General features: G+C 40.2%; 1 protein-coding gene across 3 annotated transcripts in view; it reads left to right on the top strand.

Annotated features, from left to right (window-relative positions):
• SRBD1 (S1 RNA binding domain 1) overlaps positions 1-27,387 on the top strand; it is a 268,478-nt gene that overhangs the window by 60,395 nt on the left and 180,696 nt on the right. For all 3 annotated transcript variants that reach the window (XM_069768624.1, XM_069768625.1, XM_069768626.1), the window contains 2 exons: positions 1,172-1,268; positions 6,700-6,841. In XM_069768624.1, the coding sequence (XP_069624725.1) occupies positions 1,172-1,268; positions 6,700-6,841 (239 nt within the window). The remainder of the gene's footprint in view (positions 1-1,171; positions 1,269-6,699; positions 6,842-27,387) is intronic.

Raw genomic sequence — 27,387 nt, 5'->3', positions numbered from 1 at the left:
TGTGTGTGCACCTTCCCTAATTAACCGTTCCATCAGAAATTACATTTAGAGATGTCATGGTCATCGTTTTGAAGCATTGCTCACACGTGTTGCGGTTTCTGCCACCACGTAATAAGTATCCGTTACGCAGTGCACCATTGGCTCCCGACGAGCCCAGTAAGTAAAAATGGTGTCCATCAGAGTCCACTGAGTCGTCCTGAGGTTACAATGGAACTTGATGGACACCTATAACTCAGGTTTCTTTGCCGGTTGTCCGCATATAGTCTTATTTTTTTGTGAAGTGTCTGACTTGAGCCGATCTTTGGGGCTGCCGGATGCTGGAACGCCACCGATCCACCAATATCATTTCTCCGGAGGACCCTTTTAAGTCCCAGTATTAATGGAAACCGCTGTCACTCAGCAGCAGGTCGGTTGGCCATGAATATCGAGGCTTCCACACATAATGGGTATGATTCATGCTGCACTTAATAATGTGCACTGAGCTATATCACCATTTTCTTTATTATATTTTAGATAGACAAAATTTTATATATTTTTTATAAACTTTAGAAGAACATCCAAGAAATTCTGCATAGAGTCATTGCAGGATAATACACTAGAGGGCAGTGTTACATAAGTAAACGCTGAAGTTGGAAATCTTCTGATTGCAAATTCTCCTTATGGTTTTTCTCCAGTTTTTTACCAGTTTTTCTAAGATCCGGTTTCCCTAATTATGCAGAATACCCCGGACTTAGTCTGATTTTGTGTAATATCACTTTGTACGTGTATCAACGTGCTGATATCTGTATGATCTACTGCCTTGTTCCTAGAACCTTCCTTTTAGAGTGTCTTCCATCATCTAAAAGAAAATGTTCTTTTTTTTCTTATTTTTTTTATTTTTACTGGATATTTTTACTGTATTCTTGGTATAAAATGACGCTTTTCTATGCAGCAACAAAGGGTTTGTGAGTACAGATGGGCTTATCTGCTGAAAGGACAATTTTTGAAAATGTGTTCTTGTTACTGGTGCTCTATCGATGTGTATGCATTGGAAGCAAGCAAACGGTAATGTGAACACGACCTACGGTGTTCAGCCCTACTCAACTTATTAGCAGTTTTCCCCTGAAATCCTGAGCCTGGAATGAAATCATGGTATGTGTATGAACATAAATTCATTTGTCTTGCATTACAGGACTTTCAAAACTGCCAGATATCGAGGCGGGAGTGCAGCACATCTTAGCAGACATGGTCGCCAAAGATAAGGACTCTCTGGAACACATCCGAAACCTGTAAGAAATAAGACGTTCTCTGCCTCCTGACTGTGTCCTATATGTGATCTTGCACGCAGCATTTCCCAGGTTTCCTTGGTGCCACTATAGAACATGTATGAAACATTCTGGTGGCAGTTTGGGGCGGTCAGGTGACCTGCCAGGTTCCCTTTAATCATGCAGGTAGAGAGAACATTTCTAGGAAGACGTTTCAAGGGTATGGTATAAGTAACATGAGTTTCCCACTGCCTGGAGTGATGGCATATTGCTGAGCTACGGCCGCACGAATTGTTCCATGAGAGGACAGATTGTCAGGACTCCTATTGATCCTCACAAGGAAAGGCCACACTGTTGGCTACAGGAGTTTTCTCTAGAGGATATAAGTATCCCTTCCCTCTGCAAAGATTTAAAGAAGACTGGTAAAGATTTAAAGAAGACTGGTAAAGATTTAAAGAAGACTGGTAAACCCCTTTTTAAAGAGAACCTGTCATCAGGATTTTATAGTCCAAACAAATGGCATGTACCATATTTTCCAGACCATAAGACACACTGTTAAGCAGGCATGCTGTAGAGCAGGAGAACGCTGACACTTTGTTCTTCCTGGTCGCTGAGAGAACTGCGCTTTCCTCCTGTCCCACACTGATCTTTGTGATCAGTGCAGAGCAGGAGAGGAAGCTCAGAAGCTCCACGTCCTGAAGGTTCTTCCATCCAACCAGCTCCAGGAATGTATAGGTCTTGGGATCAATTACAGGCCTGGAAGAAACTGCAAAATGTGGTAATTCATAGTGTGTGAGTGTGTGTAAATAAATGTGCATGTGCAGAACTGTGTGTGTCTATATGTGCAGAGCTGTGTGTGTCTATGTGCAGAGCTGTGTGTGTCTGTGGTAGAGCTCTGTGTGTCTATATGTGCATGTGCAGAGTTGTGTGTCTATATGTGCATGTGCAGAGCTGTGTGTCTATATGTGCATGTAGCAGAGCTGTGTGTCTATATGTGCATGTAGCAGAGCTATGTGTCTGTATGTGCATGTAGCAGAGCTGTGTGTCTATATGTGCATGTAGCAGAGCTGTGTGTCTATATGTGCATGTAGCAGAGTTGTGTGTCTATATGTGCATGTAGCAGAGCTGTGTGTCTATATGTGCATGTAGCAGAGCTGTGTGTCTGTATGTGCATGTGCAGAGTTGTGTGTCTATATGTGCATGTGCAGAGCTGTGTGTCTATATGTGCATGTAGCAGAGCTGTGTGTCTATATGTGCATGTAGCAGAGCTGTGTGTCTATATGTGCATGTGCAGAGCTGTGTGTCTATATGTGCATGTAGCAGAGCTGTGTGTCTATACAGGTCCTTCTCAAAAAATTAGCATATAGTGTTAAATTTCATTATTTACCATAATGTAATGGTTACAATTAAACTTTCATATATTATAGATTCATTATCCACCAACTGAAATTTGTCACGTCTTTTATTGTTTTAATACTGATGATTTTGGCATACAACTCCTGATAACCCAAAAAACCTGTCTCAATAAATTAGCATATTTCACCCATCCAATCAAATAAAAGTGTTTTTTAATAACAAACAAAAAAACCATCAAATAATAATGTTCAGTTATGCACTCAATACTTGGTCGGGAATCCTTTGGCAGAAATGACTGCTTCAATGCGGCGTGGCATGGAGGCAATCAGCCTGTGACACTGCTGAGATGTTATGGAGGCCCAGGATGCTTCAATAGCGGCCTTAAGCTCATCCAGAGTGTTGGGTCTTGCGTCTCTCAACTTTCTCTTCACAATATCCCACAGATTCTCTATGGGGTTCAGGTCAGGAGAGTTGGCAGGCCAATTGAGCACAGTAATACCATGGTCAGTAAACCATTTACCAGTGGTTTTGGCACTGTGAGCAGGTGCCAGGTCGTGCTGAAAAATGAAATCTTCATCTCCATAAAGCATTTCAGCCGATGGAAGCATGAAGTGCTCCAAAATCTCCTGATAGCTAGCTGCATTGACCCTGCCCTTGATGAAACACAGTGGACCAACACCAGCAGCTGACATGGCACCCCACACCATCACTGACTGTGGGTACTTGACACTGGACTTCAGGCATTTTGGCATTTCCTTCTCCCCAGTCTTCCTCCAGACTCTGGCACCTTGATTTCCGAATGACATGCAAAATTTGCTTTCATCAGAAAAAAGTACTTGGGACCACTTAGCAACAGTCCAGTGCTGCTTCTCTGTAGCCCAGGTCAGGCGCCTCTGCCGCTGTTTATGGTTCAAAAGTGGCTTTACCTGGGGAATGCGGCACCTGTAGCCCATTTCCTGCACACGCCTGTGCACGGTGGCTCTGGATGTTTCCACACCAGACTCAGTCCACTGCTTCCTCAGGTTCCCCAAGGTCTGGAATCGGTCCTTCTCCACAATCTTCCTCAGGGTCCGGTCTCCTCTTCTCGTTGTACAGCGTTTTCTGCCACATTGTTTCCTTCCAACAGACTTACCATTGAGGTGCCTTGATACAGCACTCTGGGAACAGCCTATTTGTTGAGAAATTTCTTTCTGGGTCTTACCCTCTTGCTTGAGGGTGTCAATGATGGCCTTCTTGACATCTGTCAGGTCGCTAGTCTTACCCATGATGGGGGTTTTGAGTAATGAACCAGGCAGGGAGTTTATAAAAGCCTCAGGTATCTTTTGCATGTGTTTAGAGTTAATTAGTTGATTCAGAAGATTAGGGTAATAGGTCGTTTAGAGAACCTTTTCTTGATATGCTAATTTATTGAGACAGGTTTTTTGGGTTATCAGGAGTTGTATGCCAAAATCATCAGTATTAAAACAATAAAAGACCTGACAAATTTCAGTTGGTGGATAATGAATCTATAATATATGAAAGTTTAATTGTAATCATTACATTATGGTAAATAATGAAATTTAACACTATATGCTAATTTTTTGAGAAGGACCTGTATGTGCATGTAGCAGAGCTATGTGTCTATATGTGCATGTAGCAGAGCTGTGTGTCTATATGTGCATGTAGCAGAGCTGTGTGTCTATATGTGCATGTGCAGAGTTGTGTGTCTATATGTGCATGTGCAGAGCTGTGTGTCTATATGTGCATGTAGCAGAGCTGTGTGTCTATATGTGCATGTAGCAGAGCTGTGTGTCTATATGTGCATGTAGCAGAGCTGTGTGTCTATATGTGCATGTGCAGAGCTGTGTGTCTATATGTGCATGTAGCAGAGCTGTGTGTGTCTATATGTGCATGTTACACAGCTGTGTGTGTCTGTGTATGTAGTAGAGCTCTGTGTGTCTATATGTGCACTGTGTGTGTCTGCACGTAGCAGTGCTGTGTGTATGTAAATGTGTATATGTAAATGTGTATGTAGTAGAGTTGTGTGTATAAAAATGTGAATATGTAGCAGAGCTGTGTGTCTATATGTGCATGTAGCACAGCTGTGTGTCTGTGTGTGCATGTAGCACAGCTGTGTGTCTATATGCATGTGGCACAGCTGTGTCTATATGTGCATGTAGCACAGCTGTGTGTCTGTGCATGTAGCACAGCTGTGTGTCTATGTGCATTTAGCACAGCTGTGTGTGTCTATATTTGCATGTAGCACAGCTGTCTGTGTGCATGTAGCACAGCTGTGTCTATATGTGCATGTAGCACAGCTGTGTGTCTGTGTGTGCATGTAGCACAGCTGTGTGTCTATATGTGCATGTGGCACAGCTGTGTCTATATGTGCATGTGGCACAGCTGTGTGTCTATATGTGCATGTAGCACAGCTGTGTGTCTGTGCATGTAGCACAGCTGTGTGTCTGCATGTAGCACACTGTGTGTCTGTGCATGTAGCACAGCTGTATGTCTATGTGCATGTTGCACAGCTGTATGTGTCTATATGTGCATGTAGCACAGCTGTGTGTCTGTGCATGTAGCACAGCTGTATGTGTCTATATGTGCATGTAGCACAGCTGTATGTGTCTATGTGCATGTAGCACAGCTGTATGTGTCTATATGTGCATGTAGCACAGCTGTGTGTCTGTGTGCATGTAGCACAGCTGTATGTGTCTATATGTGCATGTAGCACAGCTGTATGTGTCTATATGTGCATGTAGCACAGCTGTCTGTCTGTATTTGCATGTAGCACAGCTGTATGTGTCTATATGTGCATGTAGCACAGCTGTCTGTGTCTGTATTTGCATGTAGCACAGCTGTATGTGTCTATATGTGCATGTAGCACAGCTGTGTGTCTGCATGTAGCACAGCTGTGTGTCTATATGTGCATGTAGCACAGCTGTGTGTCTGTGCATGTAGCACAGCTGTGTGTCTGTGCATGTAGCACAGCTGTGTGTCTGTGCATGTAGCACAGCTGTATGTGTCTATGTGCATGTAGCACAGCTGTGTGTCTGTGTGCATGTAGCACAGCTGTATGTGTCTATATGTGCATGTAGCACAGCTGTATGTGTCTATGTGCATGTAGCACAGCTGTATGTGTCTATATGTGCATGTAGCACAGCTGTGTGTCTGTGTGCATGTAGCACAGCTGTGTGTCTGTGTGCATGTAGCACAGCTGTATGTGTCTATATGTGCATGTAGCACAGCTGTATGTGTCTATATGTGCATGTAGCACAGCTGTGTGTCTATATGTGCATGTAGCAGAGCTGTGTGTCTATATGTGCATGTAACACAGCTCTGTATCTATATGTGCATGTAGCAGAGCTGTGTGTCTGTGTATGTAGTAGAGCTGTGTATCTATATGTGCACGTAGCAGTGGTGTGCATATGTAAATGTGTATGTAGCAGAGCTGTGTGTATACAAATGTGCATATGTAGCATAGCTGTGTATATGTAAATGTGCATGTAGCAGAGCTGTTTGTGTATAGTACAGATGCAGCAGAGAAACACTAACATTAAATCTATTATTTTCCTTTTTTACCCTAGTGCATTGAAATTAGTTAAAATCAACCATACACTTTCCACCACCAGTGAAGCTATAGAAAAATGTTTTTCCTGCTGTCAAAACCCTGAGTGCGTCTTATGGTCCGAAAAATACAGTAGAAATCTGATTTGCTGTTTTAGTGAAATCCATAGTTTAAATGTTTTTCTAATGAGTTGCACATGGGTGGGCAATGCACTTACAGTTCTGCTGCCTCCCTGCCTATTCCTCGCCCCCTGCCTGACTCTGACTAACAGGTGACCTGTCTGTCTGTCCCATCCGTCTGTCTGTCCATTTGTTCTTCCTCAGGGAGATAGTTGAAATTGGCCTGCAATGTTTTGTAGATTTGTATCCTACAGATCTGGGGTTCATAGAGGCAGGAATCTGGATTTTAGAGCGCACAGACGTGCTCGGCACCTGCGTGCTCTGAACACGGCCGGGCTCTGTGCTCGCGGGGCTTGTGCAGGGTTCTGTAGTGGGATACGACTGTGTGTTTATCGCCTTGTGTCAACCAGCCATTGTTTTTTTGTATTTCTAGCTGCAAACAGAATTATGTCACCCTGCAGTCCACCCTGGCTAAATCAACAGGAAAAGAGAAGGAAGGAACCGTGAAAGACGTCGACAAATTCCATTTATATCACAACTTCACCAGCAATATATATAGAATCCAGCACCATCAGGTAATGCCCGCCTCTGCGCTCGCCCCGTCTCTGCGCTCGCCCCGTCTCTGCGCTCGCCCCGTCTCTGCGCTCGCCCCGCCTCTGCGCTCGCCCTGCCTCTGCGCTCGCCCCGCCTCTGCGCTTTTTTCAATGAGTTCTCCTTTCTGTAAAGCTTGAGAGCGCTGCTCTGAAGCCCGGTGGATCATCAGTGCGCTCCTCTGATGCTGTAAATGCTAAACTACATCTTGTATTTTGCTAAAATCGATGCGTCAGGAATATCGACAGGTCCTCATTAAAGGGAACCTGTTATCCTGTTTTTACATATGAAAGTAGTGGTATGTCTGCATAGGAGCTCGTCCCCCAACAAAAAGATGCTCGCCACCATTTTATTTTATGTGAAAGTTAGGCTGAAAGTGCACTGGGGGGATGTCAGTCAATTTCACTTGTTCTGCTTTTTTTTCAAGTGCATTGATCCTCCCCCAGTGCTCTTCCAGAGCAATTTTCATACAGCTTCTGTTCTAGATTTCTCATGTCTGGCACAATGGGTCTATACAAGTAAAGGTATCATTTTTATTAGGGGTCAGTGCCTAAATGGCCATACCATGTAAAAAATGTGCCGACAGCTGCTCTGTAAAGTGCCTATAAAATATGCATCCACCTCATAGAAATTGCATTTGACCTCTGAAATCTTCAGTTGCCCTCTGAATTGAGGGAGATTGACTCAATTGTATTTTGCTATGTATAAGAAGAGCTGTGGATTCGGTAATCCAGACCACCAACTCCAACTCCGACTCATCAATTTTCCTGACTCCGACCCCACAGCGCTGCCTCAGTACTGAGCATGTACATAAAGTGCAGCACAGATTCATCTCATCTACAACCCCACAGCACTGGTCACTACTGAGCCTGTACATAAAGTGCAGCACAGATTCATCTCATCAACAACCCCACAGCACTGGTCACTACTGAGCATGTACATAAAGTGCAGCACAGATTCATCTCATCTACAACCCCACAGCACTGGTCAGTACTGAGCATGTACATAAAGTGCAGCACAGATTCATCTCATCTACAGCCCCACAGCACTGGTCACTACTGAGCATGTACATAAAGTGCAGCACAGATTCATCTCCTCTACGACCCCACAGCACTGGTCACTACTGAGCCTGTACATAAAGTGCAGCACAGATTCATGTAATCTACAACCCCACAGTATTGGTCACTACTGAGCCTGTGCATAAAGTGCAGCACAGATTCATGTAATCTACAGCCCCACAGCACTGGTCACTACTGAGCATGTACATAAAGTGCAGCACAGATTCATGTAATCTACAACCCCACAGTATTGGTCACTACTGAGCCTGTGCATAAAGTGCAGCACAGATTCATCTCATCTACAACCCCACAGCACTGGTCACTACTGAGCCTGTGCATAAAGTGCAGCACAGATTCATCTCATCAACAACCCCACAGCACTGGTCACTACTGAGCCTGCACATAAAGTGCAGCACAGATTCATCTCCTCTACAACCCCACAGCACTGGTCACTACTGAGCATGTGCATAAAGTGCAGCACAGATTCATCTCATCTACAACCCCACAGCACTGGTCCTACTGAGCCTGTACATAAATGTGCAGCACAGATTTATCCCAACTAAAAGCCAAGATCCATAGATCTTGAACAGAACAGACATTTATAGGACATTTCAGAACTTTTCCAAATTCTTATAAAAACATTTACAGCACATCCTGCAGTGTACTACTATACCCAATCTATATATATAATTGTCTAAGGGTTTTTCCGTCTGTCTGTCTGTCTGTCCTGGAAATCCCGCATCTCTGATTGGTCGAGGCCTGGCGGCCTCAAACAATCAGCAATGGGCACAGCGACGATGATGTCATAAAGGACGTAGAAATCCCACGTTTCTGATTCAGCGACGGGCACAGTATCAACGTAGATGTCATAATGGTTGCCATGGCGACGATGATGTCATAAAGGTTGCCTCGACCAATCAGCGACGGGCACAGTCTGCCGCGAATTCTGGAATCATCATTGTCCATATACTACAGGGACATGCATATTCTAGAATACCCGATGCGTTAGAATCGGGCCACAATCTAGTGTATTATATATTTTAAGTGTTTGTGTCGATCCATTTTATACCGACTCTACCAAAATGGACACCGACTCAGACTCCACAGCACTGAGTATAAGGCTGGATTGACATCTCCTTTCTTGGTCTTAGTATAGACCAGTCTGAATCAGCTGATGAGGGACCCCTGCCTCAAATTCAGTAGCCTTTTGGGGGCACCCATGAGGCTGTTTAGGAGACCTGTGTCCGATCGGCTCATCACTGTCTGATATGAGAAAGTGGCATGATGATGTGACAATACAAGTGCTGCTTGTATGGCATAGCCAATCTTTGAATGTGCCATGAGTTGCGCAGACTGCGTAGGGGGCGCGGTGCCATTGCTTTGGCGTCATGTCCCGTCCCTCCTTATCCCTGTGCCGTTCATGCTGTACATCCCGTTGTGGCTCTGGTGACGGTGTAGACACATGCTGAGCAGGCTGATCGCTGTGATACGTGATATTTTGTCTGCCTTGTTCTCCCGCTACTCTTCACTACTGCTGATCCAGTCTTGCCCTTTTCAGAGCCGTACATAAATCAATATCTTAACCTTTACAATAAGAGCACCATTCTGCCCTAATGCCGCTCCCCGGGGCAATGACTAATTTCACTAAAACTTTTTTTTTTTGAATGTCGAGTTTAGATCAAGTCTCCTTTTATGAAGTCATTGATTTTTAGATGCCAGAAGACCGAAGTATCAGAACCCCGCACCTCTCACCTTTACTGACATGACTGTTATGAACAGGTAATTCAGAACCACAATGGACCTTGAAGTTCAGAGCACACAAAGTGACCTGACATTTACCATAAACATAGGACGAGCTCTGAGACGTGGAAACTCTGCTGACCGCAGTCCCTAATCCTATCACACCACACTAGAGGTAGCCGTGGATTGCGCCTAACGCTCCCTATGCAACTCGGCACAGCCTGAGAAACTAACTAGCCCTGAAGATAGAAAAATAAGCCTACCTTGCCTCAGAGAAATTCCCCAAAGGAAAAGGCAGCCCCCCACATATGACTGTGAGTAAAGATGAAATACAAACACAGAGATGAAATAGATTTAGCAAAGTGAGGCCCGACTTACTGAATAGACCGAGGATAGGAAAGATAGCTTTGCGGTCAACACAAAAACCTACAAACAACCACGCAGACGGGCAAAAAGACCCTCCGCACCGACTAACGGTACGGAGGTGCTCCCTCTGCGTCTCAGAGCTTCCAGCAAGCAAGAAAAACCAATAAAGCAAGCTGGACAGAAAAAATAGCAACAAAAGTAACACAAGCAGAACTTAGCTTATGCAGGATAGACAGGCCACAGGAACGATCCAGGAGGAAGCAAGACCAATACTAGAACATTGACTGGAGGCCAGGATCAAAGCACCAGGTGGAGTTAAATAGAGCAGCACCTAACGACTTAACCTCATCACCTGAGGAAGGAAACTCAGAAGCCGCAGTACCACTCTCATCCACCAACGGAAGCTCATAGACAGAACCAGCCGAAGTACCACTCACGACCACAGGAGGGAGCTTGGCCACAGAATTCACAACACATGACATAAGAATATGTCACCTTCACAGTTGGGTTTGTTCTTGTGCCGCTCACAGCAAAATAGAAATCCTGAATCCTCTGTGGCTGTCCCTAATAGTAAAATGAAATGCCAAGGTCTTTTTATTGGAGCCAGACGTACACCTTTTACCCCCGAGCCTATTTTCACCTTCATGACCGTGCCAAATTTTACAATTTTGACTAGTGTCACTTTATGTGGTAATAACTCTTGAATGTTTCAACGGATCCCACTGATTCTGTTTTTTCGTGACATACTGTACTTCATGATAGTGGTAAAATTTATTCGCTATGACTTGCGTTTTTTGTGAAAAAACGGAAATTTGGTGAACATTTAGAAAATTTTTGCAAATTTCAAAACTTAATTTTTATGTCCTTAAATCAGAGAGTTATGTTACACAAAATAGTTACTAAATAACATTTCCCACATGCCTACTTTACATCAGTTCAATTTTTAAAGCAGTCTTTTTTGTTAGAAAGTTATAAGGGTTAAAAGTTTATCAGCGATATCTAATTTTTCCACCAAAATTTACAAAACCATTTTTTTAGGGACCACATCACATTTGAAGTGACTTTGAGGGGTCTATATAACAGAAAATTCCCCAAAATACATAGTAACATAGTAACATAGTTAGTAAGGCCGAAAAAAGACATTTGTCCATCCAGTTCAGCCTATATTCCATCATAATAAATCCCCAGATCTACGTCCTTCTACAGAACCTAATAATTGTATGATACAATATTGTTCTGCTCCAGGAAGACATCCAGGCCTCTCTTGAACCCCTCGACTGAGTTCGCCATCACCACCTCCTCAGGCAAGCAATTCCAGATTCTCACTGCCCTAACAGTAAAGAATCCTCTTCTATGTTGGTGGAAAAACCTTCTCTCCTCCAGACGCAAAGAATGCCCCCTTGTGCCCGTCACCTTCCTTGGTATAAACAGATCCTCAGCGAGATATTTGTATTGTCCCCTTATATACTTATACATGGTTATTAGATCGCCCCTCAGTCGTCTTTTTTCTAGACTAAATAATCCTAATTTCGCTAATCTATCTGGGTATTGTAGTTCTCCCATCCCCTTTATTAATTTTGTTGCCCTCCTTTGTACTCTCTCTAGTTCCATTATATCCTTCCTGAGCACCGGTGCCCAAAACTGGACACAGTACTCCATGTGCGGTCTAACTAGGGATTTGTACAGAGGCAGTATAATGCTCTCATCATGTGTATCCAGACCTCTTTTAATGCACCCCATGATCCTGTTTGCCTTGGCAGCTGCTGCCTGGCACTGGCTGCTCCAGGTAAGTTTATCATTAACTAGGATCCCCAAGTCCTTCTCCCTGTCAGATTTACCCAGTGGTTTCCCGTTCAGTGTGTAATGGTGATATTGATTCCCTCTTCCCATGTGTATAACCTTACATTTATCATTGTTAAACCTCATCTGCCACCTTTCAGCCCAAGTTTCCAACTTATCCAGATCCATCTGTAGCAGAATACTATCTTCTCTTGTATTAACTGCTTTACATAGTTTTGTATCATCTGCAAATATCGATATTTTACTGTGTAAACCTTCTACCAGATCATTAATGAATATGTTGAAGAGAACAGGTCCCAATACTGACCCCTGCGGTACCCCACTGGTCACAGCGACCCAGTTAGAGACTATACCATTTATAACCACCCTCTGCTTTCTATCACTAAGCCAGTTACTAACCCATTTACACACATTTTCCCCCAGACCAAGCATTCTCATTTTGTGTACCAACCTCTTGTGCGGCACGGTATCAAACGCTTTGGAAAAATCGAGATATACCACGTCCAATGACTCACCGTGGTCCAGTCTATAGCTTACCTCTTCATAAAAACTGATTAGATTGGTTTGACAGGAGCGATTTCTCATAAACCCATGCTGATATGGAGTTAAACAGTTATTCTCATTGAGATAATCCAGAATAACATCCCTCAGAAACCCTTCAAATATTTTACCAACAATAGAGGTTAGACTTACTGGCCTATAATTTCCAGGTTCACTGTTAGAGCCCTTTTTGAATATTGGCACCACATTTGCTATGCGCCAGTCCTGCGGAACAGACCCTGTCGCTATAGAGTCACTAAAAATAAGAAATAATGGTTTATCTATTACATTACTTAGTTCTCTTAGTACTCGTGGGTGTATGCCATCCGGACCCGGAGATTTATCTATTTTAATCTTATTTAGCCGGTTTCGCACCTCTTCTTGGGTTAGATTGGTGACCCTTAATATAGGGTTTTCATTGTTTCTTGGGATTTCACCTAGCATTTCATTTTCCACCGTGAATACCGTGGAGAAGAAGGTGTTTAATATGTTAGCTTTTTCCTCGTCATCTACAACCATTCTTTCCTCACTATTTTTTAAGGGGCCTACATTTTCAGTTTTTATTCTTTTACTATTGATATAGTTGAAGAACAGTTTGGGATTAGTTTTACTCTCCTTAGCAATGTGCTTCTCTGTTTCCTTTTTGGCAGCTTTAATTAGTTTTTTAGATAAAGTATTTTTCTCCCTATAGTTTTTTAGAGCTTCAATGGTGCCATCCTGCTTTAGTAGTGCAAATGCTTTCTTTTTACTGTTAATTGCCTGTCTTACTTCTTTGTTTAGCCACATTGGGTTTTTCCTATTTCTAGTCCTTTTATTCCCACAAGGTATAAACCGCTTACACTGCCTATTTAGGATGTTCTTAAACATTTCCCATTTATTATCTGTATTCTCATTTCTGAGGATATTGTCCCAGTCTACCAGATTAAGGGCATCTCTAAGCTGTTCAAACTTTGCCTTCCTAAAGTTCAATGTTTTTGTGACTCCCTGACAAGTCCCCCTAGTGAAAGACAGGTGAAACTGCACAATATTGTGGGCGCTATTTCCTAAATGCCCAACCACCTGCAGATTTGTTATTCTGTCAGGTCTATTAGATAGTATTAGGTCTAAAAGTGCTGCTCCTCTGGTTGGATTCTGCACCAATTGTGAAAGATAATTTTTCTTGGTTATTAGCAGAAACCTGTTGCCTTGTTAAAATGACACCATTCTAAAAAACTGCGCAACTCAAGGTGCTCAAAACCACATTCAAGAAGTTTATTAACCCTCCATTTAACTTTTCACACAAATTTTTACTTTAGTCCCAAATCTTTCAATGTTTACATGGTTAACAGGAGAAATAAACCCCCAAAATTTGTTGTTCAATTTCTCCTGAGCAGGCTGATTCCCCATATGTGGGGGAAAACCACTGTTTGGACGCACGGCAGGGCTCAGAAGAGAAAGCGTGCCATTTAACTTCTTGAATGTAAAATTTGCTGGAATCATTAGCGGACGCCATGTCGTATTTGGAGAGCACCTGATGTGCCTAAACAGTGGAAACCCCCCCACAAGCGACACCATTATGGAAACTAGACCCCTCAAGGAACTTATCTAGATGTGTGGAGAGCACCTTGAACTCCCAGGTACCTCACAGAAGTTTATAATGTTGAGCTGTGAATATTTAAAAAAAATCACATTTAGCCCCCATTTTTTTATTTTCACAAGATTAACAGGGTAAATGAACCCCAAACTTTGTTGTGCACTTTTTGCTGAGCACGCAGGTACCCCCTATGTGGGGGAAAACTATTGTTTGGGTGCATGGCAGGAGTCAGAAAAGGAGTGATGTTTTGGAACCCTGACTTTGATGGAATGGTCTGCATGTGTCATGTTGTATTTGCAAAGCCCCTGATGTGCGTAAACCATGTAAAACCCCCACAAGTGACCCCATTTTAGAAACTAGACCCCCTCAAGGAATTTAGATGTGTGGTGAGCTTCTTGAACCCACATTTGCTTCACAGAATTTTACAATGTGGATCTGTAAAAATGAAAAAAAAAATTGCCACAAAAATGTTGTGTTAGGCCCAATTTTTTTCATTTTCATCAGGACAGGACTAAATGGACCCCAAAATTTGTTGAGCAATTTCTCCTGTGTCATTGAAAGCTAGTTTTGAGGCACAGTGAAAAGCTCAGAAGGGAAGAAGCGCCATATTGGAGTAAAGATTTTGGTGGACAGGGTTCAGGGTGGTATGTCACATTGGCGGAGCCCCTGAGGTGAAAGAACAGCAGAATCCCCCCATAAGAGACTCTATTTTACAAATTGCATCTCACTGCACCTGAATTAATCTAGGGGTGCAGTGGTCATATTGACACCACTGGTGTGTCACAGAATGTTATACCATTGGGCAGTGAAGAAAAAAAATAAGTACATTTTTACCACAAAAATTTTGTTTTAGCTCTAGATTTTACATTTTTAAGCTGCACAGTACTGCTTAACCACACGGCGAGACTCTGAAGGGACTTTTGCCTCCTGGAGGGCAGATTTTCTCAGAATAGTATACGGACTCCATATACAGAACCCTTAAGTGCTAGAACAGCAGAATCCCCTCTCAAGTTAACACTTTGAAAAATTTGACTCCTTGGGTCTTTTCCGGAAACAAGCAGCAGTGGATGTTGCTGAGTGAAAATTGCAAACTTCCATTGTAGTGACCAGTACGTTGTAATGACCAGTATGATATGCTCATTTCATGCTTCTGGAGGCACACACTCCGGTGCAAGAGCTCAGTGCAGAGCGCATGATAACTGCGATCTTTGGGAGGCAGAATGAACAAATCAAGAGCAGGTGAAGAATTTGTGTTATTTACTTTGTATGCCGTTCCTCATGCGATATAAGTGATTAGGCGACTTTATTCTTCTGGTTGGTGCGATTTCAGCGATACCAGATTCATATTGGGTTTTTATGTTTAGCTGCTGACACTCACACATTTAAAAAGATGCTTCTTATTGCAAAAACTAGTTTTTGTATTGCCATATTTTAAGAGCTATATTTTTTACATATTTCGGTTGACCGAGTCATGTGAGGGATTGTTTTTAGCGGGAAGAGTTGACATTTTTATTGGTACCATTTTCGGTCACATGACATTTTTTGATTGCTTTCTATTCCATTTTTGGGAGGCAGAATGAACCTAAATCAGCAATTCAATTTTTTTTTTTTTAATACCGTTCTGCCTGTGGTAAAATTCATAAGGCAGCTATATTCTTCAGGTCAGTGTGATTGCAGCGATACTACATTTCCATAGTTTTTTTTTATGTTTTGGCGTTTTTACACAATAAAAACTATTTTATAGAAAAAATAATTATTTTTGCATCCCTGTATTCTGAGAGGTATAACTTTATTTTTCCGCTGATGGAGCTGTTTAGTTGCTTGTTTTTTTGTGGGACAAGATGATGTTTTCAGAGATACCATATTTTTTTACATTTGTCTTTTTGATTGTATTTTATTCCTCTTTTTGTTCGGCGGTATGATAAAGCATCATTTTTTTTTCTTTTTTCTTTTTTTTACAGTGTTCACTGAAGGGGTTAACAAGTGGGACAGTTTTATAGGTCGGGTCGTTTCGGACTCAGCAATACCAAATATGCGTACTTTTTTTAAAAATAAAAATATTTAGGGGTACAATGTATTTTAATTTTTTATTTTTTTGTGATATATAGATGCGCTGCACATGGGGTAAGCGACATGGTGAATCAGAAGAACTATACTGTATTTGTAATTGGAGATATTTGCTATTATTATTATTATTATTACACCTACTACATATTGGGATAGGATCTTGGAAATGGGAATACCCACTTAAAGGAATATTACTATGTAGAGATGGTACAAATTGATTCTCAGGAGCAAGTCGGTGATCTGTGGTCGCTAGACGGGAGCCCTGCGGAAGGCCTCCTACCTCTCTGCATCTCCAGGATTTTTTTTTTAGATTAGATGGCCTGGTGCCATGTCATCGTTGCTGCGTAACACTCAAAATACAATTGTGACATTGCACTTTTTTTTTTTTTTTTTTTTAATTTCACCGCATTTGGAATTTTTTTTCCCCCCACTCTCCCGTGCATCACATGATGAAATGAATGGTGTCATTCAAAAGTACAACTGGCTGTGGAGACGGAAAAATGGAAAAAAGAAAAAAAAAAAGTTATGGCTCTTGGAAGAAGAAAAAGAAAGATGAAAAATTGTCTTATTCCTTAAAGGGTTAAGTGATAATCTGCACTGAATTTTAAACCAATAGGAAAAGGGAAATAATTTTTTATTTTTTTATCTTTGTATTTACATTCTTTTTTGCATTTTTGGATAAATATTGACAAAACTCCACAAGGTCCAGACATTGAACAGAAGAGTCAGATTGCCGCCACCTCGTTGACAGATGAGACCTTTGGGACATGGCGGCTCTGCTCTCCTAGACAGTGACATGGACTCTGGATTCCTTGTGCTTTCTCTCTGACCCGCTCTGTCCTCACTTCTCTCGGCGCTGGCGTAGTCAAGTGTTTCTGGTGTCAGGACCCATCATCTTTCAAGTAGGTGCCAAGCTGCTTGGCGTACAGCATTCGGTTTGGTAGCAGCGGCAAACATTTTAGTCTGAGACCTGCACAAAAGAAAGCTTTCTAATTACACTTCCAAATGCAATTTTTTTCCTCTCGACCTCGCTATATTACATTTCACCTTTTTTTTTCTTTTTCCTGGGAATTCTGCCAACCGAAATACATTTAATGTGCAGGTGTTAATAGTATTGACTCATTAGTTTGCGGTATTAGCTTATAGTGCCGAGTTGTTTTTCTCAGACTGCTCACCTTAGACATGACCTCAGTATTACAGATCGGGATTAGATTTAATTCTAAAGGAACAACATGATTCAGCTTCCAACGGCAGATCTATTACTCGCCCTACGAACAAATCATTACGTTCCAAAAATTGCATTTGAATTGGAATTGTAGATCTTTATTTTTTTTTTATTATTACTTTTTAAAATTATTTTATTATTTTTTAGATCCTTTATTTTTAATCCTGAAACTCTAGATCATTTATTATAATACTACATTCTAGATTTGTTTTTACTTTTAATTAATATGTCTGTTATGAAATAAAATATTAATATAATTATGTTAATTATTATTTTTTTATAGTTTAGATTTTAGTTTTTTTAATTCTAGGTCATTTTTCATCATTTTATTAGTAAATACTAGTTTTTGTTTAACCTGTAATATTTTTATTATTAAATATATTCTTATTTATTGTGACTTTTTTTTATTTTTATATTCTAACTCTATTTTTTACTTTTGAAGTTCTATGCCATTTTCATCATTTTATTAGTAAATTCTAGTTTTTATTTTTATTGTCAATTCGTAATAAGAATAATATATATATATATATATATATATATATATATTCAAAAGTTATTATTTTTTGCTTATGAAATTCTAGGCCATTTTTCATCATTTTATTAGTTCTAGTGTTTTGTTTTGTTTTTTACTTTTAATTAATATTTTTATTCTGAAATAAATTATTTTTATTTATTAAGAATTTCTTTATTTTTATAGTATAAATCTATTATTTTTTACTTATGATATTCTAAGCCATTTTTCATAATTTTATTAGTCATCTATTATTTTTTACTTATGATATTCTAAGCCATTTTTCATAATTTTATTAGTCAATTCTAGGTTTTTTTTTTTTTACTTTTAGTTAATATTTTTATTATGAAATAAATTATTTTTATTTATTAAGAATTTCTTTATTTTTATATTCTAAGTATTATTTTTTACTTATGAAATTCTAGGCCATTTTTCATAATTTTATTAGTCAATTCTAGGTTTTTTTTTTACTTTTAATTAATATTTTTATTATGAAATAAATTATTTTTATTTATTAAGAATTTCTTTATTTTTATATTCTAAGTCTATTATTTTTTTACTTATGAAATTCTAGGCCATTTTTCATAATTTTATTAGTCAATTCTTGTTTTTATTAACTTTTAATTAATATTTTTATTATGTAGTAAATTATTTATTATTATATATTCATTTACTACATAATCAACATATTAATTGCAAGTTAATAAAAATAAGAATTTACTAATAAAATGATAAAAAATGGCCTAGAATTTCATAATTAATAAATAATAAATGTAATATATAAAAGTAAAGAGTATCTTAATAATAAATAATTTATTCAGAAAGTCTTTATTTTTATTTTCTAGATCTGTTATTCTTTTCATTATGTAATTGTAAGCCATTTTTTAAATCATATTGTAGATTTTTTTTTTTTTTTTTTTTTAATTTATGACATTTTAGATTGTTTTTAATTATGAAGCTAGAGTTTTTAATACATTTCAGTGTGAAATTCTAAGTTTTTTTTTTTTCATTTTATTAATAAATTATAGATCATTTTTAAATTATTGACATATTGCCGTGAATATTTTAGAATTACTATTATTTGCTTTTCCCCATCTGTAACTTTTTGGTTATTTTCTTAATAAAATGTACATAAGGTGATGTTATCATATTTTAGATATAGTCATTTTTTTCTGTTTCAGAGAAAGAAACAATTAGTAAGACAGTAAGGGCCTATTAACATGCAGTGTAAATTCTGCACTTTTCCTACAGGTGTCCACCCTCAAATTTGTAATACTTTTCTGTCCTTTTTAATTTGTTCTTGTGTGTGTGTGTGTGTGTGTTTTTTTTTTTTTTTGTTTGTTTTTTATGCCTTTCTGTGTAATGGCTACGATCCCCTACTGACCTGTCTGTATACTCTTAGGCTAAGATCACACTTTGCGGATTCCACTGCGGATTTTTCCGCAGCAGAATTCCAAAATCCGCAGTGAAAACCCGTCGTGGTTTTTACTGTGGATTTATTGCGGTTTTTACTGCGGTTTCTTTTGCGGATTTTCATCTGCAGTTTCCTATTGGAGCAGGTGAAAATCCGCAGAAAAGAAGTGGCATGCTGCGGAATGTAATCCGCTGCATTTCCGCGCATTTTGTTCCGCAGCATGTGCACAGCGTTTTGTTTCCCATAGGTTTACATTGTACTGTAAACTCATGGGAAACTGCTGCAGATCCGCAGCGGTCAAATCCGCTGCGCATCCGCAGCAAAATCCCCCAAAGTGTGAACATAGCCTTATGCTTCCCCTCCCTGCCCAGGAGCTGTTGTGTGATCAGACCATGTTCCTGTACAGTCAGACACGGCCATTACACAGTACACAGCAGGGGCACATTTATAAGATTATCTCAGCACAGGAACATTTTATTTAAACACATCCAATTGTGGAAATTATTATTATTCCAAGATCTATTGATTCAAATCAACTTTTGTTTGTTCGAAAACCCCTTTAACGTTAAGTTCCCACTTGCCACGTTGAGCTATTGGTGAATTTTTGACAATGTTTATTTTCACTGCGCAAACAAAAAGGAAGCGTCTTACACTTTTAGAAAAGTGGAAAATTGGGTTGCACTCTTATAAGTGTCTGATCAGAGTGTGATTAGCAGAATCGGACCAATTTTCTCAGATCGGAGAAAAACAGTTGTGTGACCCTGGCCTAGGTCACAGGCCTAGGTCATCTTGGATTCCGCTCCAAACGTAACACATCATGCCAAAAAATCTGTAAAGGATGCTTTAAAAAAACAAAAAAAAACAACCCTCTTCAGAAAGGAGCTTTTCCTGAAGTGGTTTCATCTTGGGGAAAAAAAAGGTTTGGACTTTTAGTGTAGTTTTTTCAGAGAGATCCAAGTCAAAATCTGTTGATGCGCATTTTCCTGTGCTTTTTTTTGTTTGTTTTTTTGGAACCTTCCGTTGAATTTAGTGTAAGTTACACTAATTTTATCCTTGAGGGGCACAGTGACTTATTTAAGGACTTGTACACACGACCGATCTTCTCGTATGAGTGCGATCTGTGATTTTCACGTATAGCACTCTTACCTGTGATATTCTATGAGGCTGCACACATGGTCAACTTTTTTTTGCTCGGACAGAGTGGTTCGCAGATAATATGGGAGACAGGGCAAGTCTATTAAATCGGCTGAAAAAATAAATAAATTGGGACCGCAGTTGGGTGACATCCGAATGCGGTCTGATTTTGACGGACTGATTAAATAGAGAAGGTGGAGGCCTTTTTTTATTTTTTTTATTTTTGAGAAAGGTAAATTTGAACCAAAATGTCACCACGTCACATGGGGTAAATAAGGTCATCTTGTTTTGGTAACTATTTTGAGTTCTACCTACCTTTTAATGGTGATATATATATATATATATATATATATATATATATATATTTGTATAAATTATATACATTTATTTACATTTTGCAGTGAAAAATAAATATTTGATCCATCTGGCAAACAAGACTTAATACTTTGTGGCAAAACCCTTGTTGGCAAGCACAGCAGTCAGGTGTTTTTTGTAGTTGATGAGGTCTGCGCACATGTCAGGAGGAATTTTGGTCCACTCCTCTTTGCAGATCATCTCTAAATCATTAAGATTTTGAGGCTGTCGCTTGGCAACTCGGAGCTTCAGCTCACTCCATAAGTTTTCTATGGGATTAAGTTCTGGAGAATGGCTAGGCCACACCATGACCTTAATGTGCTTCCTTTTGAGCCACTCCTTTGTTGCCTTGGCTGTATGTTTTGGGTCATTGTCTTGCTGGAAGACCCAGCCACGACCCATTTTTAATGTCCTGGTGGAGGGAAGGAGGTTGTCACGCAGGAATTCACAGTACATGGCTCCATCCATTCTCCCAGTGATGCGGTGAAGTAGTCCTGTGCCCTTAGCAGAGAAATACCCCCAAAACATAATGTTTCCACCTCTATGCTTGACAGCGGGGATAGTGTTCTTTGGGTTATAGGCATTATTTCTCGTCCTCCAAACATGACGAGTTGAGTTAATGCCAAAGACATATATTTTTGTCTCATCTGACCACAGCACCTTCTCCCAATCACTCAGAATCATCCAGGTGTTCATTGGCAAACTTCAGATGGGCCTGCACATGTGCCTTCTTGAGCAGGGGGACCTTGTGGGCACTGCAGGATTTTAAACCTTTATGGAGTAATGTGTTACCAATGGTTTTCTTGGTGACTGTGGTCCCAGCTGCCTTGAGATCAATAACAAGTTACCCCCGTGTAGTTGTGTAGTTTTAGGCTGGTCTCTCGCCTTCCTCATGATCAAGGATACCCCATGAGGTGAGATTTTGCATGGTGACCCAGATCGATGTCGATTGACAGTCATTTTGTATTTCTTCCATTTTCTTACTATTGCACCAACAGTTGTCTCCTTCTCTCCCACCGTCTTACTTATGGTTTTGTAGCCCATTCCAGCTTTGTGCAGGTCTATGATCTTGTCCCTGACATCCATAGAAAGCTCTTTGGTCTTGCCCATGTTGTAGAGGTTAGAGTGGGACTGATTAATTAAGTCTGTGGATAGGAGTCTTTTATAAAGGTGACTATGTAAGACAGCTGTCTATAATGTAGGAAACGAGTTAATTAGCAGCGTCTATCTGGTCTGTAGGAGCCAGAACTCTCAATGGTTGGTAGGGGATCAAATACTTATTTCTCACTGCAAAATGCAAATAAATTTATATAATTTATACTATGTGATTTTCTGGATTTTTTTTTTATTATTCTATCTCTCAATGTTAAAATTAACCAACCCTTAAAATTATAGACTGTTCATTTCTCCGTCAGTGGGCAAACATAATCAAAACAAAATCAGCAAGGGATCAAATACTTATTTCCCCCATGGTGTATGTGTGTATATACAGTGTGTGTGTGTGTGTGTGTGTATATATATATATATATATATATATATATATATATATATATATATATATATATATATATATAATTATACAGTATATATTTACTTATTTAAAAATGAAAAAGTGCCAGAAAATAGTTTGCCTTGGAAATGTCGGTACGGTGTGCTCTAGAATCTCAGCTGATATTTTTCCTACTAACTTTCTTGCTCAGTGATATGTCAGGCTTAGTATGTCACCCGCACTGTAAAGTTGAGGAATATAAATTGTTACTATGTCCCGAGGAGGTTTTGAAAATGTTGCATTTAGCATATGTGACATGTCTGAGTTCTCCAGTGATTGAATTAAACATCTTGATTGACAGGACACGGTCGGCCGTGACAGTGCTCTGGGCCCATGTGTGCAGCTGCAAAATCACCCACAGAAAAAGCCAAAGCTGAATACTTTTTTTTTTTTGTCCTTTTTTCCTTTGCTTGACTGTGACTGTAATCACTTCTACCAATCTGCTCTCAATCATTATCGTGTATTTTACAGTTAGTGAGAATTAAGTGAAATCTAACGCACTTTTTATTCTTTGGGATAGATAGGTTTTTGCAATCAAAATTATTCACACCCTTTCATTGCAAATTTTGTTTATTAATTAAATTTTACAAACGTTCTGCTGTTTGATATGAAACGAGTATTGTAAATAGCTCAACACAACTAATATAACAAGAGGCTTCTCCAAATTTAGCATAACCTGCTACTTCTAAAGGCTACATGTCCGTAAGAGTGTGCCTAACAAACCTGAAGCACTTTAGGTCAGGGCAAGGAATCATATTTCCAATGATACCTATTCAGTCTCTATCCTATTGCCTCAAAATTAATGTTTCTCCTTTGCCTCATTGGGGGACACAGACTGTGGGACTCAGACCGTGTCCCCCAATGAATGGCTCAGAGAAAAGGATTTTACGGTGAGTACACAATAATCCCTATTTTATTTGTATGCAAATTAGGCTCGCAAATGCACCCGTGACATATCAGTGCACTTGTGGTCCTCGTCTCCCCTTTAATTCTCCCCGCTGGTGCTGCACCCACTTCTTGATTGTCATCGCTAACAATTCAACACAAAGTGCCACTTTTAATCACTTCTGAAGCCTCTGAATTGTTCACCTCTTTCATGACAAGCATCTTTGGTTCTTAGTAGAGCATCTCTGGCTGTTATGACCTGCTGGAAATGTGATGCACCGACAGACACCTGCTTCTAAGGAATCTTGGCCAGTTCCTCATTGACAATTTCTTCCAGTTCACTAATGTTCTTGGGTTGTCAAAAGATTGATCCATAAAGTTAAGAGAAGCGATGATTGCTTTGTGCAAACAAGGAGAAGGATACAGAAAGATGCAAAACATTGAATGTTCCTAGAGATACAGTTCAATGATCGAGGAACACTGGCTACATTACCTGGATGTGGCAGAAAGAGGCAGCGGTCACCGGCTGACACCGGATGCCTGAGGAGGCAGGTGGTCAAAATCCGTTGAGTGACCGCAAAAGACCTGCAGCAAGATGTGGTGGCAGCAGGCACTGAGGTTTTAGTTTGCACAGTAAGGCGCATAATAAGCGCTGAAGATCTCCATGCTCGGATTGGAAACCTTCCGCATTTGAAAGGAGGGATGGATTCCATCAAATATCAGGAAATCCTAGGAGAAAGCTTCATGTGTTCTATGAAGTAGTTGAAGCTTTCGCAGCATTAGAACTTCCAACACAATAATGATCCCAGGCACCGAGACTTGGCTTCAGAAGATGTCCTGGAAGATTCTGGAGTGGTCATCACAGTCTCCTGACATGAACCCCATAGAACATTTTTGGTGGGATCTGAACAAGGCAGTTGAATAAGTAAATTCAAGAATATTAATGAACTGATGGCCATTTCCGATGAGGAATTCCCCAGTAACGCTGCCAGAAGATGGTGCCTGGTTATACATCACATATATAGCAGGTGGTAACAGCCAGAGGGCCAATAGGGCATAACAGCCAGAGGGCCAATAGGGCATAACAGCCTCAGGGGCTTAGCTAAGTACTGAGGGTAAATGTTAGGAAGGGGTGAATAATTCTGAAACTTTAGTAGTCATTAAAGTAAACCTGCCAAGAAAAATGTACCTAGAAAACGTGAGGATGGGACAGTGAAACACATTTCCAATGTCACCTAGTCAGTGATGAATGATTGTGGTGAACTTGTGGTCTACGGTTCTTCTTCTCTTCTCCCCACCAGTGCCACCTTTGCTTTTTGAATGACCATGTCGAGCAGAGGTGTCGTCGTGCAGCAGAGCCTCTGTGCTGTCAATCTAGAAGCTGGGATGACGCTGGTGGAGAGAAGTGAAGACGAGCCAAGGACTGCAAGTGCACAGATATGCCCGCCGGTGCACTTGCAAGCCTAATTTACATATATGTAAAACATGAATTTCAGCACACCAGAGAGCCGTGGTTGACAATTGAATAGACATAATTGGAAATATGTTTCCTTGCTCCTTCTTAAAGTGCCTCAGATTTCTTCGTGACAACTTTTAAAAGTGATATTTTGTGTTGACTTTAGAGGAACTATTTGTTGCGTTAGTTGTGTTGAGCTATTTTCATTGTGCTTCATTGGTTTATTAAAAATGGCATAAAGTTTGCGCAGTTTGCTTAATACGCCAAATTTGCACTGAAGATAGTGTTCGTTGTTCTCCACAGTACACCTCTTCTCTCCTGTAATTTATGCCTTTTTATATCTGCAGTTACACACATACGGTATATAAAATGTAAAATAAAATATATAAAATGAGAACAATAATTCAGAATTACTTACCTTTCAAAGACCGATGACAAATATTCTTTGTTTTCTGGAGCCGTGACGTTAAGCCTCGGTAAGGGCCGTCCTCGGCGAGAGATTTCCTGCTTACAGACTTCGCGCACACAGTATACAAGAACCTTTTCACTTTTATTTTGTTCATAGATCTTATCCTTAATTGGACAGAAATCTTATTGATGGGAATGCGTGAGAAACCCGATTACGTCACATCTAGTTATTAATATTTTCTATTTTCAGGCGACATTTAAGACAGCTGCCAAAAAAAAAAAAAAAAATCCTCTCCTCGTTTATAAGATGTCACGAAAAATATTTCTATTTTGAGTAAAGTGTACCCTTTTCTTCCAGAGTTTAATATGTAAAGCTAACAAACAAATCAAGAGGGTAATAAGACAAGCGTGCAGTAAATAAGCTTAAAAATTAAGATAAATGTATTCATTATAATGTGTCCAGAATGAAATATACTGTATGCAATGTGTGTATACACAGACTGTGTATATACAGCCCTGGCCCAAAGTATTGGCAACCTCGAGATTGTTCCAGAAAATGAAGTATTTCTCCCAGAAAATTATTGAAATTACACATGGATTGTTATACACATGTTCATTTCCTTGGTGTGTATTGGTACAGCACAAAAAAAAAAAACGGGGGAAAAATTGCGGTAAACTGCTTTGTTTCAGGCATGTGATGCTCACTCAAACTCTCCTGTAGCAAGTAACAGGTGTGGGCAATACTAAAATCACACCTGAAACCAGATAAAAAGGGGAGAAGTTGACTCAGTCCTTGAATTGTGGAGAAAAGAAAGAGAAGAGAACTGTCTGAGGACTTCACAACTAAAATGGTTGAAAAATATCAACAATTTCATGGTTACAAGTCCATCTCCAGAGATCTTGATATTCCTTTGTCCACTGTGTGCAACATAATCAGGAAGCTTACAATCCATAGCACTTGTAGCTATTATCCCTGGATGTGGACGGCAGAGACAAATTGATGGAAGGTTGCAAAGAAGGATAGTCCGGATGGTGGATAAGCAGCCCCAGTCAAGTGCAAAGAAATTCAAGCTGTCCTGCAGGCTCAGTGTGCATCATAGTTTGCACTGATAATCTGTCGACATTTGAATGAAATGAAATGCTATGGCAGGAGACTCAAGAGGACCCCACTGCTGACACAGAGACATAAGAGCTAGACTGTAGTCTGCCAAAATGTGTGTGAATAAGCCGCAGTCTTTCAGGGAAAGCTTCTTGTGGACAGATAAGACCAAGATAGAGCTTTTTGGTGAAGCACATCATTCTACTGTTTACTGGAAATGGAATGCCTACAAAGAAAAGAACACTACCTACAGTAAGATATAGTGAAGGTTCAAAGATGTTTTGTTTTTTTGCTGCCTCTGGCACCGGGTGCCTTCACTGGGTGCATCATGAAATCTGAAGATTACTAAAGGATTTTAGGTCGCAATGTAGTGCCCAGTGACAGAAAGCTGGGTTTGCTTCCTAAGTCATGGGACTTCCAGTAGGACAATGGCCCCAAACATACTTCAAGAACCCCGCAGAAATGGATGGAAACAAAGCGCTGGAGAGTTTTGAAGTGGCAGCAATGAGACTGGATGTAAATCCCATTGAAAACTTGTGGAGAGATCTTAAAATTGTTGTTGGGACAAGGTAGTTTGCAATTGAAGAGTGGTCCACAATTCCAGTTGAGAGGTGTACGACGCTTGTTGATCTTTATAGGATACAAATGATTGCAGTTATTTATTCCAAATGGTGAGCAACCAAATATTAAGTTGAGGGTGCCAGCAATGTTGTCCGGAAAAATAAAAATGTTAATAGCCTTTTTTGTCAATTTATCAAAATGCAAAGTGAATGAATGAACAAATAGCAAATCTACATCAAATTAATATTTGGTGACCGTCCTTTGCTTTCAGAAAAGCATCTATTCTTACACACCGTTACACAGGTAATTACACACTGTTTTTGAATTTGGCAGGAGATTGTTCCAAACATCTTAAGGTACCTTCACACATAACGATATCGTTGCTTTTTGTGACTTAGCAACGATATCATTAATGAAATCGTTATGTGTGACAGCGACCAACGATCAGGCCCCTGCTGTGATATCGTTGGTCGCTGAATAAAGTCCAGAACTTTATTTCGTCGCTGGGCTCCTGCTGACATCGCTGGATCGGCGTGTGTGACACCGATCCAGCGATGTCCTCACTGGTAACCAGGGTAAACATCGGGTAACTAAGCGCAGGGCCGCGCTTAGTAACCCGATGTTTACCCTGGTTACCATCCTAAAAGTAAAAAAAAACAAACAGTACATACTTACCTACAGCCGTCTGTCCTCCAGCGCTGTGCTCTGCACTCCTCCTGTACTGGCTGTGAGCGTCGGTCAGCCGGAAAGCAGAGCGGTGACGTCACCGCTCTGCTTTCCGGCCGCTGTG

This window comes from Ranitomeya imitator, chromosome 5 (assembly GCF_032444005.1).
Source record: "Ranitomeya imitator isolate aRanImi1 chromosome 5, aRanImi1.pri, whole genome shotgun sequence".
NCBI lineage: Eukaryota > Metazoa > Chordata > Amphibia > Anura > Dendrobatidae > Ranitomeya > Ranitomeya imitator.
Note: the sequence above shows the minus strand (reverse complement) of the source record. Positions and strands in the feature narration are given on the sequence as shown.